At 45.0% G+C, this 19,232-nt stretch overlaps 1 protein-coding gene across 5 annotated transcripts in view; it reads right to left on the bottom strand.

Moving 5' to 3' along the window:
* Nucleotides 1–19,232, bottom strand: part of APBB1IP (amyloid beta precursor protein binding family B member 1 interacting protein) — a 102,186-nt gene that overhangs the window by 27,993 nt on the left and 54,961 nt on the right. For all 5 annotated transcript variants that reach the window (XM_069959098.1, XM_069959097.1, XM_069959101.1 and 2 more), the window contains one exon: nt 17,048–17,169. In XM_069959098.1, coding sequence (XP_069815199.1) covers nt 17,048–17,169 — 122 coding nt within the window. The remainder of the gene's footprint in view (nt 1–17,047; nt 17,170–19,232) is intronic.

Below are 19,232 nucleotides of genomic sequence, written 5' to 3'. Positions count from 1 at the left end.
TCCCGCCTTGCGGCGGGCTCTGGTGAGAACCAGCGGCCCCTTAGACTCCGCTCCCTGGTGAGGTTAGTGCCATCGCTGGTGACGGTCCAGTGGATCCACTACTCCAGGCGTTACAATAGTATGGCGGTATTGGTCAGGTCTGGTGTGGCAGTATTATTCAGGTCTGGTATGGCAGTGTTATCCAGGCACAGTATGGCGGTATTGGTCAGGTGTGGTATGACAGTATTATCCAGTTACAGTATGGCGGTATTGGTCAGGTCTGGTATAGCAGTTTTTTCCAGTCATAGTATGGTGGTATTGGTCAGGTGTGTTATGACAGTGTTACCCAGTCACAGTATGGTAGTATTGGTCAGGTCTGGTGTGGCAATGTTATTCAGTCACAGTATGGCGGTATTGGTCAGGTCTGGTATAGCGGTGTTATCCAGTCACAGTATGGCGGTATTGGTCAGGTCTGGTATGGCAGTGTTATCCAGTCACAGTATGGCGGTATTGGTCAGGTCTGGTATGACAGTGTTATCCAGCACAGTATGGCGGTATTGGTCAGGTCTGGTGTGGCAGTGTTACCCAGTCACAGTATGGCAGTATTGGTCAGGTCTGGTATGGCAGTGTTATCCAGTTACAGTATGGCGGTATTGGTCAGGTCTGGTATGGCAGTGTTATCCAGTCACAGTATGGCGGTATTGGTCAGGTCTGGTATGGCAATGTTATCCAGTCACAGTATGGCGGTATTGGTCAGGTCTGGTATAGCAGTTTTTTCCAGTCATAGTATGGTGGTATTGGTCAGGTGTGTTATGACAGTGTTACCCAGTCACAGTATGGTGGTATTGGTCAGGTCTGGTATAGCGGTGTTATCCAGTCACAGTTTGGCGGTATTGGTCAGGTCTGGTATGGCAGTGTTATCCAGTCACAGTATGGCGGTATTGGTCAGGTCTGGTATGACAGTGTTATCCAGCACAGTATGGCGGTATTGGTCAGGTCTGGTGTGGCAGTGTTACCCAGTCACAGTATGGCGGTATTGGTCAGGTCTGGTATGACAGTGTTATCCAGCACAGTATGGCGGTATTGGTCAGGTCTGGTGTGCCAGTGTTACCCAGTCACAGTATGGCGGTATTGGTCAGGTCTGGTATGGCAGTGTTATCCAGTCACAGTATGGCGGTATTGGTCAGGTCTGGTATGGCAGTGTTATCCAGTCACAGTATGGCGGTATTGGTCAGGTCTGGTATGGCAGTGTTATCCAGTCACAGAATGGCGGTATTGGTCAGGTCTGGTATGGCAGTGTTATCCAGTCACAGTATGGCGGTATTGGTCAGGTCTGGTGTGGCAGTGTTATCCAGTCACAGTATGGCGGTATTGGTCAGGTCTGGTGTGGGAATGTTATCCAGTCACAGTATGGCGGTATTGGTCAGGTCTAGTATGACAGTGTTATCCAGTCACAGTATGGTGGATTTGGTCAGGCGTGTTATGACAGTGTTATCCAGTCACAGTATGGCGGTATTGGTCAGGTCTGGTGTGGCGGTGTTATCCAGTCACAGTTTGGTATACTTGTCCTGTAGTGCCCTGTATATACATGTACTGTATAGATGGAGTAGGGGGCCCTGTATATACATGTCCTGTATAGATGGAGGAGGGGGCCCTGTATATACATGTACTGTATAGATGGAGTAGGGGGCCCTGTATATACATGTACTGTATAGATGGAGTAGGGGGCCTTGTATATATATGTACTGTATAGATGGAGTAGGGGGCCCTGTATATACATGTACTGTATAGATGGAGTAGGGGGCCCTGTATATATATGTACTGTATAGATGGAGTAGGAGGCCCTGTATATACATGTGCGATGCCCTGGCCCCTGGGGGCCACTTCCGCAGTGCTGGTGTTATGAGCGGGCAATGACCGGGGCACCAGTTAGTGGACACCAATGCCAGGGTTCAGTAACAGCGGTTTTATTATAGATGAGGTAACTAGTAGCAACAGTTCTGTCCGGATGCAACCGGGTATATAGCAGGCTTTGACAAATAAAGCAGGAGTGGTGCTGCATAGGCTGTGAGAATACGTGCCGGATGATGGGAGTAGGAGTATGAGAGAAATAGCGTTGCTGGGTGGATTAGCTTGAGAATAATACTTGCTGTGAATCCTTGTAGCGATGAGGAGAGATAACGGAATGACACCCAGATGAGAGAGAAGACTCCGGACACTTGAGCAGGCAGATACAGCCGAAGACTTGAATATAGCAGAGCACCTGATCCACACTTCTAGTGGTGAAGGGGGAGCTGCAGAGAAGAAGCCCAACTCCTCTGAGGCAGGAGAGGGACGACACACATCCTCCTTGCTTGGAAGCAGGGGGAAGACTCACTTGTTAGGAGGAAGTGGGAGGTCACATGGTTGCTCCTGGCCAGAGCTAGTCGGCCATTGGAGGAACCATGGTTACAGGGCACTGGCACGGTCAGGTGATCAACAGCCTTGCATACCACTGTACAATGCAATAATACACAGGAATATATGAGAATACACATGAGAATGCACATTACCAGAGAATACTAGGGGAAAACCAGCAGCAGTTGCAGTGCAAACACTTACCAGAACAGGCATAGACACAGCAAGAGAAATGGCCATAATAGGAGTAGTAGTCTGCATGTTCTGGGACACTGCATACCTCCCTAGCAAATTTGAGCCGACCTCGGCGAATCTAGAAGGCAGCAAACATGAATAGACTGGACAATCAAACAACAGGAATGAATGATGAGAGTGAGTGTGATGAGGTGTGTGTTTCCCACGCCCAAGGCACAGGTGACAAGAGAGAGAGAATGAGAAACCCTAGTGGCAGGACTTCACCTAGGGGTGCCTAACGTACTCTGGCGACCAGGTAGCTAGTGCATGAACCATCTGACGTGTAAGCCAGGACAACTTAACTGCTGGCGGGTGACCCTCCATATTCCAGCCAGTTAGACAGTAGGTTTTCTGTTAAATGTGTTACCCTACTGGAAAAGAGAACTGTGAAGACCTGTGTACTACCTTGGTGTGTCTGAGTAGTGTCTTGGATACCTGGAAGAGAAAAGAACAAAATAATAAAATCAAACATACATGGGGAGCTCCCTTTCATACCACTCAATCACACACAAGCACTCCACAGGCCAAACACATGAAAAGGTATCCAAGGTGCGATATGTATGGACAAGTGTGAATGTTAGGTATGACTATGTGTGATAACTACTGTGTTGGGACAAGACAGAGGCGAACAAATACTGGAAACAAAAGGAAGGGAAACACAAAAGACAACAAATACTGGAAGGTCTTGAGGAGAACTGGCTCACATGAATCTGAATGAAACCTGAGAGAAATCTGAATGAAAATCTGAGAAAAATCTGCATACAAACTGGCTCAACTAAATCTTTCCAGCTATAGATATGATAATAATACACAATAATGAGACTGGATGAGAAAATACACTCCTACATAAACTGGACTTTCTCTGAGGTATATATATATATGTAACCTGACTTCTCTTACTCAGAGGAGGAGCTATCTGACTTAGACACTGGAAAATATACTGTTTTACAAAAGAGGCACTCTACTCTGAGGCAATCTATGTAACCTTGTGCTTACTCAGAGGAGGAAATACAAAGACTTCGATAACACTGGAATGCCATAGTAGAAAAAAGTGCAATAATGAAATAAGTGCAATAATACCCTGTGTGGAACACACAATCACAGGAAAGTGCATTAGGAAGGAATGGATTAAGTGTCTCTGTTAGGTAGAGTCTCTTTTAGGCAATTGGAACATCGTCCATGTAAAAGGCTCTGGGACAGGCACTAGAGAACTTTTTGTTATGGTAAGTGTCCATCAGCTCATGGCTGGTTAGTACAGGGAACTTGGTCAGGAGGACCAGGCACGAACCTTGAACGTTGCAATTTTTTTTTCCAACCTGGAACAAAACAGTTAGACAACAAAAAAAACAGTTTAAGGACTCTGTTCTCTGTAAGGATACTTAGCAGAAATGTCCTGGAGGACCCTGAGTAGGCTTCTTCTTTTTCTTCTTCCACGGATAGCGATAGCATGAAGGGCCTGGAGCAGAAGCATCACTGGATGCCGTAGTGACTACAATGCTGGGCGTCACCGTGGTGATAGGAGAGATGATGGGGGCCACATGATAGGTGACGGTCGTGGTAGAAGAGGCAGCCTTAGCCACAGCAGTGGGGGCAGTAGAGGGGACTGCGGTAGTAGACGGGCCCGCTGTAGTGGAAGCTGCAGGAGTAGCGCTAGGCATAGCGGTGGCAGCTGTAGTGGCAGGCGACAGGGCAGCGAGGGCCTGCTGAATGTCCTTGATCAGCTGCATAATCTTAGGCCCCGGCCCGAGCATCCATTGCGGCAGGGGCGGCAAATCACGCCCTGGAGGTTGCCACAGACCCGGGGATATGAAGGCCTTAGCAGAGTTCTCCCCTTTAGGGCCAGGGACTGAGGACAACAGAGCCGGTCCACTTACAATCTGTTCGCTGTCCGGTGATGAGGACCCTCCGGTACAAGAAGCGAGGTCAGCGGTGCTGGAGTGACCGGGTCCCGGAGAAATGCTGGTCTCAGGTATGGGCCCCTCATTCTGATCAGCAGAGGCCGGGATGAAGGCCCGGCGAAGACTTCCGTCGTCCGACGGGGCAGCGTCCCAGCTGGTGTCGCTGTAGGATGGGAGGGGTGCTAGCAGGCAGGCAGGATTGCTCTCCGGCAGCTCCGGCATCACTGGTGCTGCGGCTGCAGGCAAACGTTTCTCGGGGGCCGCCATCTTGTCACGCTCTAGCGTGTCTTTGAGGAGGAAGGAGGAGGAGCGAGAGGGCAGAAAGCTCTACTCCCCAATCTGCCCAGCAACTGTGACATCAGCGGCCTGAGATAGCCAATCAGGGGAGGCAGCAACAAAGTCTATGGCGCAGGGCGATTCCCGCGCTTTGGCAGCATGGCGGTTAACCCCCTCCTCTCCGGGGTGTGGCGCAGCCAGAAATTGAAGAAGACGGCGGCCATCTTGTGTACTGTTTAGGGCCCGAAACACTTCAATCACCCCCATAGTAATCGGCAAAGTCTCTGGGGGGGGGGGGGGGGGTAGCAGTACAGTTCTGGGGACACTGACAGTTGGCACAACACAGTCTGTATCCTGTTCGTGACGGCAAAAATGCGATGCCCTGGCCCCTGGGGGCCACTTCCGCAGTGCTGGTGTTATGAGCGGGCAATGACCGGGGCAGCTGCAGGGGTTATACTTGTCACGGTATAGGCCTGAGGGCGGCACAGCTGTAGGGCCGGTCTGTGGAATCTGCGGGTGATGATGGGCATGCGATTCTGTATATACATGTACTGTATAGATGGAGTAGGGGGCCCTGTATATACATGTACTGTATAGATGGAGTAGGGGGTCCTGTATATACATGTACTGTATAGATGAAGTAGGGGGTCCTGTATATACATGTACTGTATAGATGGAGTAGGGGGCCCTGTATATACATGTACTGTATAGATGGAGTAGGGGGTCCTGTATATACATGTACTATATAGATGGAGTAGGGAGTCCTGTATATACATGTACTGTATAGATGGAGTAGGTGGTCCTGTATATACATGTACTGTATAGATGAAGTAGGGGGTCCTGTATATACATGTACTGTATAGATGGAGTAGGGGGTCTACCAGTTATTACTGTGGATGTTGTGAGGCAGCTTCCCTAGCAACCATTGCTCCCTGTGAAAATGAAAGCAGTAATCCTATTGGTTGCTAAGGCTCCAACTGCCGTGTCTGCTGCAGCTAATTATATCACCTGTGTTTGCAGTGAGGCGATTTTCCCATTCATCTCTATGGGGCGCTCTTCCCCCTCCCCCTCCCCTCCTGTACATCTGGCGGGGACGGGATATTCGCTAAAACCTTCCCGGGCACCCAATGTATCTGTGGGCCAAATTTGGGGTCAAACGGTTCAGGCGTTTGGAAGTCTATTTGGGACAGACAGACAGACTTTGATTTTTATTATATATATATATATATATATATATATATATATATATATATATATATATATATATATATATTATACAGTGTATATACACTATGAGGGAGATTTATCAAACATGGTGTAAAATGAAACTAGCTCTGTTGCCCCTAGCAACCAATCAGATTCCACTTTTCATTTTGAACAGACTCTTTGGAAAATGAAAGGTGGAATCTGATTGGTTGCTAGGGGCAACTGAGCCAGTTTCACTGTACACCATGTTTGATAAATCTCACCCTTTATCTCTATAGACTATAGATATACTGTATATACACACCAGCCAGACCACTGCTTTTAGAGCAGAGTGGTGGTTGTTAAGTGATCAAAAAAAGTCTAGTAAATGTAGGCAATGTCAGGTACTGCGTCTCACTTCTATGTGGAGAATAATGTTGAGCGGATCTATCAAAGAAGAAGCCCAGCGAAAAATTATTATTAATGTATTGTATTGCCCCCCAAACGTTACACAAATTACCAATATCCACTTGTTGTGGGAAATGCTTATAAAGTGCTTTTTTTTCCTGCACTTCCTACTGCATCAAGGCTTCACTTCCTGGATAACATGGTGATGTCACTTCCTGGATAACATGGGGATGTCACAACCCAACTCCCAGAGCTGTGCGGGCTGTGGCTGCTGGAGAGGATGATGGCAGGGGACACTGAGGGACACAGGGCACTGCAGGGACACTGAGCATCCCCCCTGCCATCATCCTCTCCAGCAGCCACAGCCCGCACAGCTCTGGGAGTCTGGTCGTGACATCACCATGTTATCCAGGAAGTGAAATCACCATTTTATCCAGGAAGTGACGTCACCATGTTATCCAGGAAGTGACATCACCATGTTATCCAGGAAGTGACGTCACCATGTTATCCTGGAAGTGACATCTTCTTTAAGTTTGGCAACGCTGTCCAAAACCTGAATTCTCAGCATTTGATACCCAGTTGGATGTCGTCCTAGGGAGTCCTGAAAAAGATGATTGAAGCCATAGGCCCTAGGGCAGCATCCAACTTCTGGAAAATCAAACAGTGTACAGGGTTCAAACCTATCCAAATAGTGGAGATACCTTGCCACTAGATAGATACCATAGTAGTTCTGTCTGTGCTGCACAGGACTCTCACTATCCACTATCACAGCAACATTGGCAAACATGTTTATAGAAGAAGATGAGGGAGAGAAAGAAGTTTTTGTCCCTAATGGAGCATTATATGGCATCACCCAGTAGGAGCTTCCCCATTCATATTCGGGGCGATATACATCCGTTATAAGCACTGACATTAAAACACATGTTCTGTGACTAAACAGAGTAAGTGACTCCAGCAGCTGGCAGCCACATTTGTTGTTTGCGCTGGGCATAGATTAATCGGATTATTCCTTCCATTTACACAATTTGCGTACATCCTTATACTTAATACCTGTGCGATTTTTCTAAATGATAATTTCTCCGCGCAGAGAGGCCGATTACCATTTCCAAACACAGTGCTGATTATTTCCAGCTGTTATGGTGTTCGGTTACCTCATATCTCCTAGAATGGAGCAGTCGGTCTCCAGCAGGGAGGAGAGCGGCTTCACCAGGGCCCTGTCATGCAGGAATTAATAGATTTTCTGCAACTCCAGCGGCTGCCGCGACAATGGGAAATCTTAACATTCCGCACATCACGGTTACCGGCATCCATCTTCATTATGGGGGGGAAATAAAAGCCGCTTTCTAACCGGAAAGCAAACACAGACCTTCGGCTACATTATGCTGTACTATTATAGAGGTTACCGAACACAAATTTTACTCATCGTACACTTGCTATCCTCTGAAAGGGACAGCAGAGAGACTCTAAAAACATTTGTATAAGACATGCCCCCAACCCTATATAGTTCAATTACAAATAGGACCATAGGACCCTTCATTAGTAGGGATTTCTGGCCCCATGAAGTAATGCACACCACAGACCAGTATATAGACACCAGACCCCCTAGATGAATATAGACCCAGAAAGACTTCCTAAAAAATATATAAACCAGACTCCAAAAATATAGACCCTAGACCTAGACCATACCTTTTAAACAAATACAGACCGCCCATAAACAAATATATTCACCAGATGCTCCTAGACTAATACAGACCCCGAAGACTCCCTATAGAATATAGACACTAGATTCTCTAAAGTAATACAGACCTTAGGCCATACCCTCTAAACAAATAGAGACCCACAGAGCAGAGTCCATAAACAAATATATTCAGCAGGCCACCTAAACAAATACAGACTGTGACAAAATATAGTCACTAGACTATATATACAGACCCCACATCAGGCACTCAAAACAAATACAGATCCCAAAGTCCACAAAGCACTTATAGACACCACACCCCCTAAATAAACTAAGACCAGGACAGACTACTTGATGAAGACTTAAGCCTAGATCCCCTTAACAAATACAGACCTTGACAAGAATTTAAAAAATATAGGCACTGGGCCCCCCAAAATATTGCAGACTTTACACCAGACTCTAGACCAAACCCCTTAAACAAATGCAGACCCTGACCAGGCACAGTAAACAATATAGACACCAGAAATGCTAAAACAATACAGACCTCAGACCAGAGCCCAGAAAAAATGCAGCCCCCCCAACCAGGCATTCTGAGGAATAAAGACAACAGACACCCTAAAGTAATACAGACCCTAGACTGCACCCTCTAAACAAACACAGCCCCCAGACCAGACACTGTAAGGAATATAGACACCAGACACCCTAAAGTAATACAGACCCTAGAGCGCACCCTCTAAATAAACACAGCCCCCAGACCAGACACTGTAAAGAATATAGACACCAGACACCCTAAGGTAATACAGACCCTAGACCGCACCCTCTAAATAAACACAGCCCCCAGACCAGACACTGTAAAGAATATAGACACCAGACACCCTAAGGTAATACAGACCCTAGACCGCACCCTCTAAACAAACAAAGCCCCCAGACCAGACACTGTAAGGAATATAGACACCATACACCCTAAAGTAATACAGACCCTAGAGCGCACCCTGTAAACAAACACAGCCCCCAGACCAGACACTGTAAAGAATAAAGACACCAGACACCCTAAGGTAATACAGACCCTAGACCGCACCCTCTAAACAAACACAGACCCCAAACCAGACACTGTAAAGAATAAAGACACCAGACAACCTAAAGTAATACAGACCCTAGACCATACTCTCTAAACAAATACAGACCCCAGAGCAGAATCCATACAAATATAGACACCAGACAACCTAAAGTAATACAGACCTTAGACTGCACCCTTTAAACAAACACAGACCCCAGACCAGACACTGTAAAAAAATATAGACCCCAGACATTGTAAAGTAATACAGACCCCAGAGCAGAATCCATAAATAATATATAAACACCAGAACTCAAATGAAGTTGTTTGCCCTAGGGAGTCCTGGAAAACATGGATACAACCTATGGCCTATGGCTATAGCCAACTTCTCCAGGCAGCGGGAGTCTAATGCTAAGCATTCAGGGTCGGATGAACCCAAACATTTGGCGGGTTTGCTTATCGCTATTGTAAACAAATACAGACTTTTACCAGACATGCTAAAGGATACAGACACTAGATGCCCTGAAGTAATACAGACTCCAGACCAAACATAGTAATATGGCATCTGAATATGACCATGTATGCAAACAAAATACAATATAAAAGTAAAAAACAAAACAAAACTAAATGTAGCCAGAAACATGAAAAAATTGTTGGATGAAAAAACTGTACATCATTCCTTGAAGTGGAGAGCTAATCAGATGTCAACACATCTGGAGCTGCTTGTCTTAGATAGAAGTTACCGTCCATAAGAGGGATATGTTGTACATGGAGTCCTATGGCCTAGATGCACTCTATAGTTTACTAATGAAGTGTATAATAAAGACTGTGGATAAATAGTCCATGTGGGCGAATAACTTATCTATGACTCATTGGTATCACCCAATATACAACCAAGCGCTGATACGTTGACATCTTACGCAATGTCATCTTCATCACGTCTTGTACTATCAAGGTCATCTGAAAGGTATTTTTGTAAGGTCTGATGAAGTGTATCCTGAGTGATACCGTCTTAAATCTTAGCACTGCACCCTGCATTATTGCATTACTGTCTTGTACCATGTGTTGGCAGGTGGTAAAAATATGTTAACCCTTTCTGGTAAGAAGGTGGAGCTAGCGTATATGGCCCCTTTATATGAGTAGTGTTGAGCAGACTTGGCGAACTGTTCGGGTTCGGCAACGTTTTCTCAATCTGCTTGCAGGAAATGGCTGTATCCATGTTTTCCAGGACTCCCTAAGATGGCATCCAGCTGGTGGGAGTCACACGCTGAGCATTTGGGTTCGGAGAACGTTGCAGAACCTGAGTAGTTTGGCAAGTCTGCTCAACCTTAGTTAGTCGTCTGGCTTCTTGTTGAAGAAATTCTGTTTACCAGCTTTGCCCTGACCTGAGGGACACTCTTCTGCTAGTTTTCTTCAAGACTGAGGAAAAAATTTTTTTGAGGACCCCTTAGCTGTCTATGTCTTTGTGGACCTCTGGTTGGCCAACTACCTCCTACCATTAGGAGCCAAGTGGTGGGGTTTCTCTGTCACTTCATGGATCCATCTATCCCAGGAACTAACTCTCTGACACACTCAAACTGGCACCATAGATACCACTTAAGTTGAGCGTATCCACTTTTCCTGTTTGAATGGGCACTATCATAGTAAAATCAAAAGTTTTGATCAGTCAGGCTATGTTCACACTACGTAAGAGACCGGACGTTCCGTGACCCCGGCCAGGTCACAGAGCGGCTGGTCTCTGGCCGGATCATCTCGGCCGGTACTTAAGTACCGTCCGGATGATCTTTCGGCCGTGGAGCTCTGATGCGCCCGCATCAGAGCTTGCCATAGCACACAGTCAAGCAAGCGTCCGGAGCCGCTCGCTTCACTGTGTGAACTGACAGGTCTTTCTGCGGCCGGAATTCACTGAATTCCGGCCGCAGAAAACTGACATGCCAGTTGTTTGCGGCGGCGTATGGGATCCCGGCCGGAGCGCACACGATGTGTATATGCTCCGGCCATGATCCCATAGAACAACAGGCATTGTTCCACCGCGGTAAAAGTACAGCAGTTGTTGCCATCGGCAAGAACGGCCGTACTTTTACGTAGTGTGAACATAGCCTCAGAGTTTAAGTGTTCAGACCTCAACTGATGGGGAGAACGAACATGGAGAAGCGCATATTTAGCGCATTCTCATCTGGCTCTCTGTCACGTGATCGAGATGGCCACATAATGTAAATTTATGGGCAACTCCACTCACCTACACAGAAAGTGGAGAAAGACTACTTACTTCTCTCCCCGCTCATTCTACTGATATCTAGGTGGATAAGTCTGAATAGCCTAATTCTTATATTGCCCTCTATATGGCAGGTAAGGCCATCTCCCGCATTCCCAAATGGGTGTTGGGTGTTCATACCCAGTAGAAGACATTGCGTGATTTAGACTTCAAGGTATAAAAAAACAAGGGATTCTTTGGGCAAACCAAATCTCAAGGTGGTGACAGTACTCATGATGAATGACTGATGATGAATGGATGGGACAGGGATATTTCCATCTGGTTCTTTTAGGATATCCCCTGCTTATAGACTTGTCAGCGGATGATTAATGGTTTGTACTCAGGGGGTCCAGAAGTCAGAGCTCACAGATGCCAGTGTTATGGTGTATGCTAGCGATACATACAGGGTGGAAATACCCCCTTATACATATAGTATGAAAGGATAGTATTGCAGTATGGGTTTGCTAGGCTGGGTTCACACTGCGTTTTTTTTTTTTAACAAACAAAAAAAAATAGTGTCAGCAATGTTTTTGTGTCCGTCAAAAAAAATGGATTAGTTTTGATCTGTTTTTTTTTTATAATTGAAGTCAATGGTAAAACGGATCAAAACGGATGCACACAAATGCATCAGTTTTTGCAAAAACACAAAAACGCAGTGTGAACCTAGCCTTAGATGGGTTTTTTTTCAGACACTAGGGGAAATTCTTCTCCCAACCTGGACTATTTGCATCTATCTATCTATCTATCTATCTCCTATCTATCTATCTATCTATCTATCTATCTATCTATCTATCATCTATCTATCTATCTATCTATCTATCTATCTATCTATCTCCTATCTATCTATCTATCTCCTATCTATCTATCTATCTATCATCTATCTATCTATCTATCTATCTCCTATCTATCTATCTATCTATCTATCTATCTATCTATCTATCTAGATCTATCAGCAAACCTATACCTCCCTTTTGTATTTGTACATATAATAACCACTATGCATTACATACATATCCTCATTGCTTCCTCCCATTACAGAATTATATTTCCATAATGCTCAATGACTTACAGATGGAGAGGAAAGAATTCTGATGCTCAGTCAGGCAAATCATCTTTTGACCCCATGTTTGATGAGAGATTTTCCATAATCAGTAACCAGATCCGCTATATGATGCATTCAGGTAATGGGCTTATGTTACATGAGCCATTTCCTTGCAAATCAACATTTCAGTGGGTCTTACCTGGTGGTCATTCTTCATTGTCTACATTAATATGTTGTTTTTTTAAATATTTGATATTTCCTGGTTCCCAAATTATTCATAGATAAAGATATATATGGGGAAGGTTTGCTGGGTTAAGTCCTGGACATCTTGGCATTATAAAATAGAAAATTACTTAAGAACCAACCTAAAGTCCTTCAATGTGTAACCTGGTTTATAAAAACTATTTCTTATGTTAAATTTCATTAAAGGGGTACTCAAACGAAAAAGGAAAGAAATCTTTCAAATCAACAGTTGTCAGAGAGTGCCAGAGATTTTTAATTTACATATATTAAAAATCCAGTACTTATCAGCTGCATTATGTCCTGCAGGAAGTGATGTATTCTCTCCAGTCTGACACAGTGCTCTCTGCTGCCACCTCTGTCCATGTCAGGAACTGCCCAGAGCAGCAGCAAATCCCCATAGAAAACATTCCCCACTCTCCAGACTGGATTAAATACACCACTTTCTGCAGGACATACAGCAGCTGATAAGTATTGTAAGGCTTGGGATTTTTTAATAGAAATAAATTACAAATCTCTGGCACCAGTTAATTTAATTATTATTATTTTTTTTTGCTGTAACCCTTTAATAAAGCTATAGGACTTCGGTAAATTGAAGCAACTCTTTTATTTGTATTCTTATTCTTCTTCTTCTTTTTTTTTACATTTTTACCTTCAGTGGCAGCAATAAGGGGTGACATGGCCCCTCCGCTGCCTCCAGTGGCTGTGTCAGGAACTGCAGCCTTGCAATACATAGACAACTTATAGCTTTCTATGAGAATTGTGTAATACTTCACTCTCCCTGCGGGGGCACTGCAGTTAAATTGAATGCAAGATGACAGCAGATGGCTGGGAGTCTTGGTGGTAAAACAACCTCAGATTATCAGTGGGGGGCTTTAACTTTAATAATAGAAGTTGTCCACTTGGGTGAATACGTTATATTGTGTAGTCGAGGGGAAACCGATGGAAACGTTTATATGAAACACCTCAGTATATATATTTCTCACAAGGGCTATAACCTTATAATCTCCAGACTTAATTGAGATGTCAGATAAGGTGGTGGATGAATAGCCCTGGAGAATAAGCCGTGTGTATAAAACCTTCAGTCATAATGGCCGACGCCGCGGGACGGACACAGAAAGAGAAATATTTAGACAGTTGCAATTATAGCGTCATGCTTTTATTCCAATGTTCACCACTACTGTTTATATTGTGCTGGATGGGAGCCTAGCTTAGAATAACACAGGCAAGGAGAATACAAGCATGTGCGCCACCGCATCTAATGGCGTCTAATGGTTTCATTGAGCTCAGAAAATCTTCTTATCGGTATAGCCGACGGCTAAAAATACAAGTCTTGCAGTTTTTACGTGGCCTATAGCAATCGCAGGTTGTGGCTCTATGATAGGGATGTTATGTGTTCATTAACTTTATTCCCATTTAGTTATAAACTGGTGTCCGTAAGTTATACAGATTTGTAATTTTGCTTCTTTTTAAAAATCTCAAGCCTTCCAGTACTTACCAGCTGCTGTATGTCCTGCAGGAAGTGGTGTATTCTTTCCAGTCTGACACAGCTCTCTGCTGACACCTCTGTCCATGTCAGGAACTGCACAGAGCAGTAGCAAATCCCATATAGAAAACCTCTCCTGCTCTGGACAGAGGTGGCAGCCAAGAGCACTGTGTCCGACGGTAAAGAATACACCACTTCCTACAGGACATACAGCAGCTGGTAAGTACTGGAAGACTTTTTTTTAAATAAAAGTAAATTACAAATCTAAATAACTTGATGACACTAGTTGATTTGAAAGAAAAAAAACACACAGGAGTACCCCTTTAAGTAGTAATGACTACATACATTTTATACACCTGTTATCAACCTTAACATTACAGCCAGCTGCCTAATAATGTGCTGGTCCTACTGCTGTGTGTGCAGGATACTCTGTCAGCAGATGCTTATACTATATATCAGGGGTCCTCAACTGGAGGGCCGCGGTCCGAATGCGGTCCCCTTTGCACAGTAACTATGAGCGCTCGTAATGAGCGCTCATAGTTACCATGCTATAGCACTGACAGGGAGGGAGCTATCGGCTCCCTCCCTGTCAGTCACTCTTGTGAATGCAGCGGTCACAAGAGGCCGATCTGTCCTGTCTCTGGTTTTGGTGCATGGGTAACGTCACCGGAGCACCGACGCCAGGACAAGGGAAGACGGCCTTTTGTGACCCCTGCAGTGCGGCCTCAAGAGGCAAAGAGAAGAGGAGACACCCAGACCCAGGTGAGTATAAGTGTTTGTTTTGTGTATGTTATATGCTATATGGTAGGGGGAGCACACAGCAGGGGTGCTATATACTACTGGGGGAGCACAGGGGGACTATATATTACTGGGGGAGCGCACTGGGGGCTATATACTACTGGGGAGCACAAAGCGGTGGTCTATATACTACTGGGGGAGCGCACAGGGGCGCTATATACTATTGGGGGAGTGCACAGGGGGGCTATATACTATTTGGGGAGTGTACAGGGGGGCTATATACTACTGGAGGAGCGCACAGGGGTCTATATACCATTGGGGGAGCGCACATGGGTCTATATACTATTGGGGGAGTGCACAGGGGGGGCTATATACTACTAGGGGAGGGTACAGGGGGATTATATACTACTTGGGGAGCGCATCACATTTACCAATGATGTTCAGCTCGGACCTTCACCTGACAATAGACCCCGGTAAGTGGACCTTCACTAAAAGTTGTAGAATACCCCTGCTATATGTGTCTCTATACTGCCAACTAGTGGTGGGCCATATACAGTGGTAGTTTTACTTCCTGTGGAGACCTCCAGTAGGTGGTACTAGAGGCATTTTTCTTCTATCTGGTGGAAAGCTAAATTATCTACTAGATACTGTACATTATAAGCCGGTTTCCCACAGCGCCACCACAGGAGATACTACGCATAACACATTACCTTCTCAAATCATGGACAGGACAGGTCAACCTTTTGTAACCTTGAACTGAGCTCCCACCCTTGATTATTAACTCAGAATTCCCTAAAAGGATATAATAACATGTGTTTTCTGAATTGGACAATCCCTTTAAATTAATGCAAACATAACATTTTTACTTCAGGCTTAAAACCTTCATGTATAAATCCTCCTCATCTGTGACTCATTGCTCTTTCCTGGCTGGAGAAGTCTGATGTTAGATAATAAATATTACTCTCAAAATTCCTTTAAGTGTGCGTCCTGTGCCCACAGGTGGAATTCATCACAGGCCGACAACTATTTGTTTAGTCTTCCCGGCCCGGCCTATTGTTACTGTATACCCAGAGTACTTCTTATATTTTAACTTATTTTCTCGGTTAATGATATGTTACAATATGACTTCAGTCTATTGGGGGCTGTGCTCAGTGTTGTATGTTTTATGTTTTTTTTTTGGCTGTTTAGAGGAATTGTTTAGAAACATCAGCGGTTTCGGATCTTAGTTGGTGGTCACTTATGTAGAACGGTAACGTGTAAATGTCTCCATAATGAGAGACCTGCCGCAGTTGTGGTGGTGATATTCCTTCAGCTGCTCCGTATGATGAGCACAATTGTGTTTACCCGGTAAAGGTCACATTACTATGTAAATGATATACAGCGAGAGGAGAACGCCAGATGGAAAAATCCTACAGTAATTAAGATGATTAGCGCATTACTGTTACATCTGTGAGTGGGATAGATGGGAGCAAATCATGTAATAACATCTATCTATCTATCTATCTATCTATCTATCTATCTATCTATCTATCTATCTATCTATCTATCATCTGTTTTATGGTCCATCTACTCATTTAGTGCCAGTCATCCGTGCTGGTGTAGCGCTCCAGTGTGTTGTGGCCCTTGCCACCAGTTGGGTGTTATGCTGAATTGTCCCCAGAATGAGCAGAATGCCCTGTGTGTGTATGTGTGTGTATATGTGCATGTGTGTGTGTGTATATGTGCATGTGTGTGTGCGTGTGTGTACAGCCAGCCCTTCATTCATTCTCTATGGGGCCGTTAAACATTTCCAAGTTCAAAGCTACACTCGGCAATGTTCAGCGTCCCTTGGACAATAAATGGCGCTGTGCTGGACCACATGTGGTTCGTTCTATTTTCTCTGCAGTTTTCATGATCAGGGTTGGGGCCTAGCAGTCAGCTCCCCACCGGTCAGCTTCTTATCCCCTATCCTGTAAATAACTTAGTGAGATGGGAGAACCCCTTTAACCCCTTCCTGCAAGGGGGCATACAGGTACGTCCATAGGATGATAGGGGCTCATAAAATGTGATCGGTTGCTATGGGCAACAAGGTGACTTATTATAAGACAGCACCATAAATCTCCCGCAATGTTATTACCCAGAGTTATAGATTATATGAATAGAAGCAGCCATGACGATAGGTATACACCCGGCACTTACCTGAGGGTTCTTAAACACGGCATATTTTTCCGCCTTCTTCACAAAGTATATTTTGTTCTCACTGTCTCTGGTCCAGTCTGAAAGGATTTCCACAATGTTCTCATGGTCTTCAAAGAATCTCTCTGAAAGACGATATGAAGATGTATTGAGATGAACGTTGCTTCATTTCACCTCACATCCACATTCGTGCCCTCACACCCAAACCCCGCTCCTATTGACTTCAATGGAAGCTATTGTCATGGCAATGCCTCCTGGGTAGAATATTGCCGGAAAATAGGATATAACTGTGTGCAGAGGTATAGTATGGGTAAATAGAATTTATTTAAGGGGTTATCCAGCGCTACAAAAACATGGTCACTTTCTTGCAGAGACAGCACCGCTCTTGTCTACAGTTCAGGTGTAGTTTGCAAATAAGCTCCTTTCACTTCAATGGAGCTGAGTTACAAAACCTGCACCCAAACTGGAAACAAGAGCGATGCTGTCTCTGGAAGAAAGTGACCATGTTTCTGTAGCGCTGGATAATCCCTTTAATACCAGGATACAATCTGTATAACATGGATTAATCTAGATTTACATCGTACCAATGCAGTAGCGTAATTTGATGGGGGCAGAGGGAGCAGCTGCTCCCGGGCCCACACAGGCAGGGGGCCCACTGAAGATTTCACCAGTTAATGCTGTCCGCAAAAGCTATTGCTTTTGCAGACAAACTTAACAAATGTCTATTGGTTGTAGGTGGCCCCTGGCCAGCACTACGTGCTCCTGGGGGGCCCACGTGGCTAGAAAATGCTGTGCCTAATGCGAGGAGAACATACGGTTGAATGCGGCACGGTGATTGAAAAGGCTCTCCACCCTGCCAATGACTGCTGTGGCCACAAGAGGCCGTTCCCTCCCTTAGAGCTGTGGGACATGAGTGAGGTCACTCATGTTCTCACAGAGTAGGGAGAGAGTTGACATGAGAGGACTACAGTACTGCAACCGCACAGCAGGTAAGTATGGCTTTTGTTTCCTTAGTTATAGAGGAGGAGACCTATGTGGTTGGGGCTAACTTCTGAGAAGGATGTTATCTATGCGGGTTGGGGTATGGGATGTGTTGGCTAACTGAATAGGGGGTACCTAATTTGGAGGTACAGTCTATTCACAGTGATGGTGGTGGGGGTGTCTAACTACCAGTTGGATTACCAGGGAGATTACTGCTGGGGAAGGGGGTGGCTGCACGGGGAATACATACCAGGGGGATTACCTACATGAGATGGTGCTGGAGGGGATGCCTACATAGAGGATACTACCTTTGGGTGGGGGGGGGAATTAACTGATATCAGATAAAGATAGAAATGAGATGAAAAGATAGAAAACTGAATGGCGAATTAGAAAACAGAAACAGCGCCATAGCTTCCTCTATGTTGTGTGTGCTGTTACAATTTGGTTCAGTTCTCTTTTAGTGGAACTGAGCTGCACTACCACATCCAAGCTTTGGAGGAGAGTGGCGCTCTTTCTGGAAAAAGACAGCTATGTTTTTGTAATGCTGAATAACTCCTTTAATTTTTACATGGTTATATATGTGAAAAGTAGAAAGTCTTTTCCACTGTTCTCAGTCCCTGTTCACTATGAGTAATATAGCAGAAAATACCCTTTATTATTCGGAAAGCATTGACACCTACTGAGGTTCCCTATGGGTACCATAATCGGTTGGGGGCCCAATGAGACTCACTCGCCCCGCCCCCCTAAGCTGAACCCCTAGCTACGCCCCTGTACCAATGTATTTCTGGTACACGTAACCCTGCCAAGAGAGTTGAGTCAGTGTAAAAAACTGCAGTGTCCTAGCAATGGTCTCATTGTCTCATATAGTTGAATGGCCCAAACATAGTCAGCTAGTTACTACATTGGGTCCAGGACTCGAAAGTTCAACAGAACATTCTCTAAAGCATACATGTCAAAAATAAAAACTTTTGACATATCCTAGCGATAAATTTTATCATTCAGGGTCAAATCCTGACCGATCAGTAGAACTAGTACGAAGATGCATACCTCTCCCCACTCTGTGTCTATGAGACCTGGATGGCCCCATAGACTTGCATTGGAAGTCCTACCAGGTCACGTAAAACAGAGTCGGGAGTGAACTCAGACTTCTCCGGCTCATTCTCTTGATCTTTCGTGGTCTGAACACTCAAACCCTGACCAATCAAAA

Source organism: Dendropsophus ebraccatus, chromosome 2 (assembly GCF_027789765.1).
Source record: "Dendropsophus ebraccatus isolate aDenEbr1 chromosome 2, aDenEbr1.pat, whole genome shotgun sequence".
Taxonomy (NCBI): Eukaryota; Metazoa; Chordata; class Amphibia; order Anura; family Hylidae; genus Dendropsophus; species Dendropsophus ebraccatus.
This window is presented reverse-complemented; position numbering and strand designations above follow the sequence as displayed.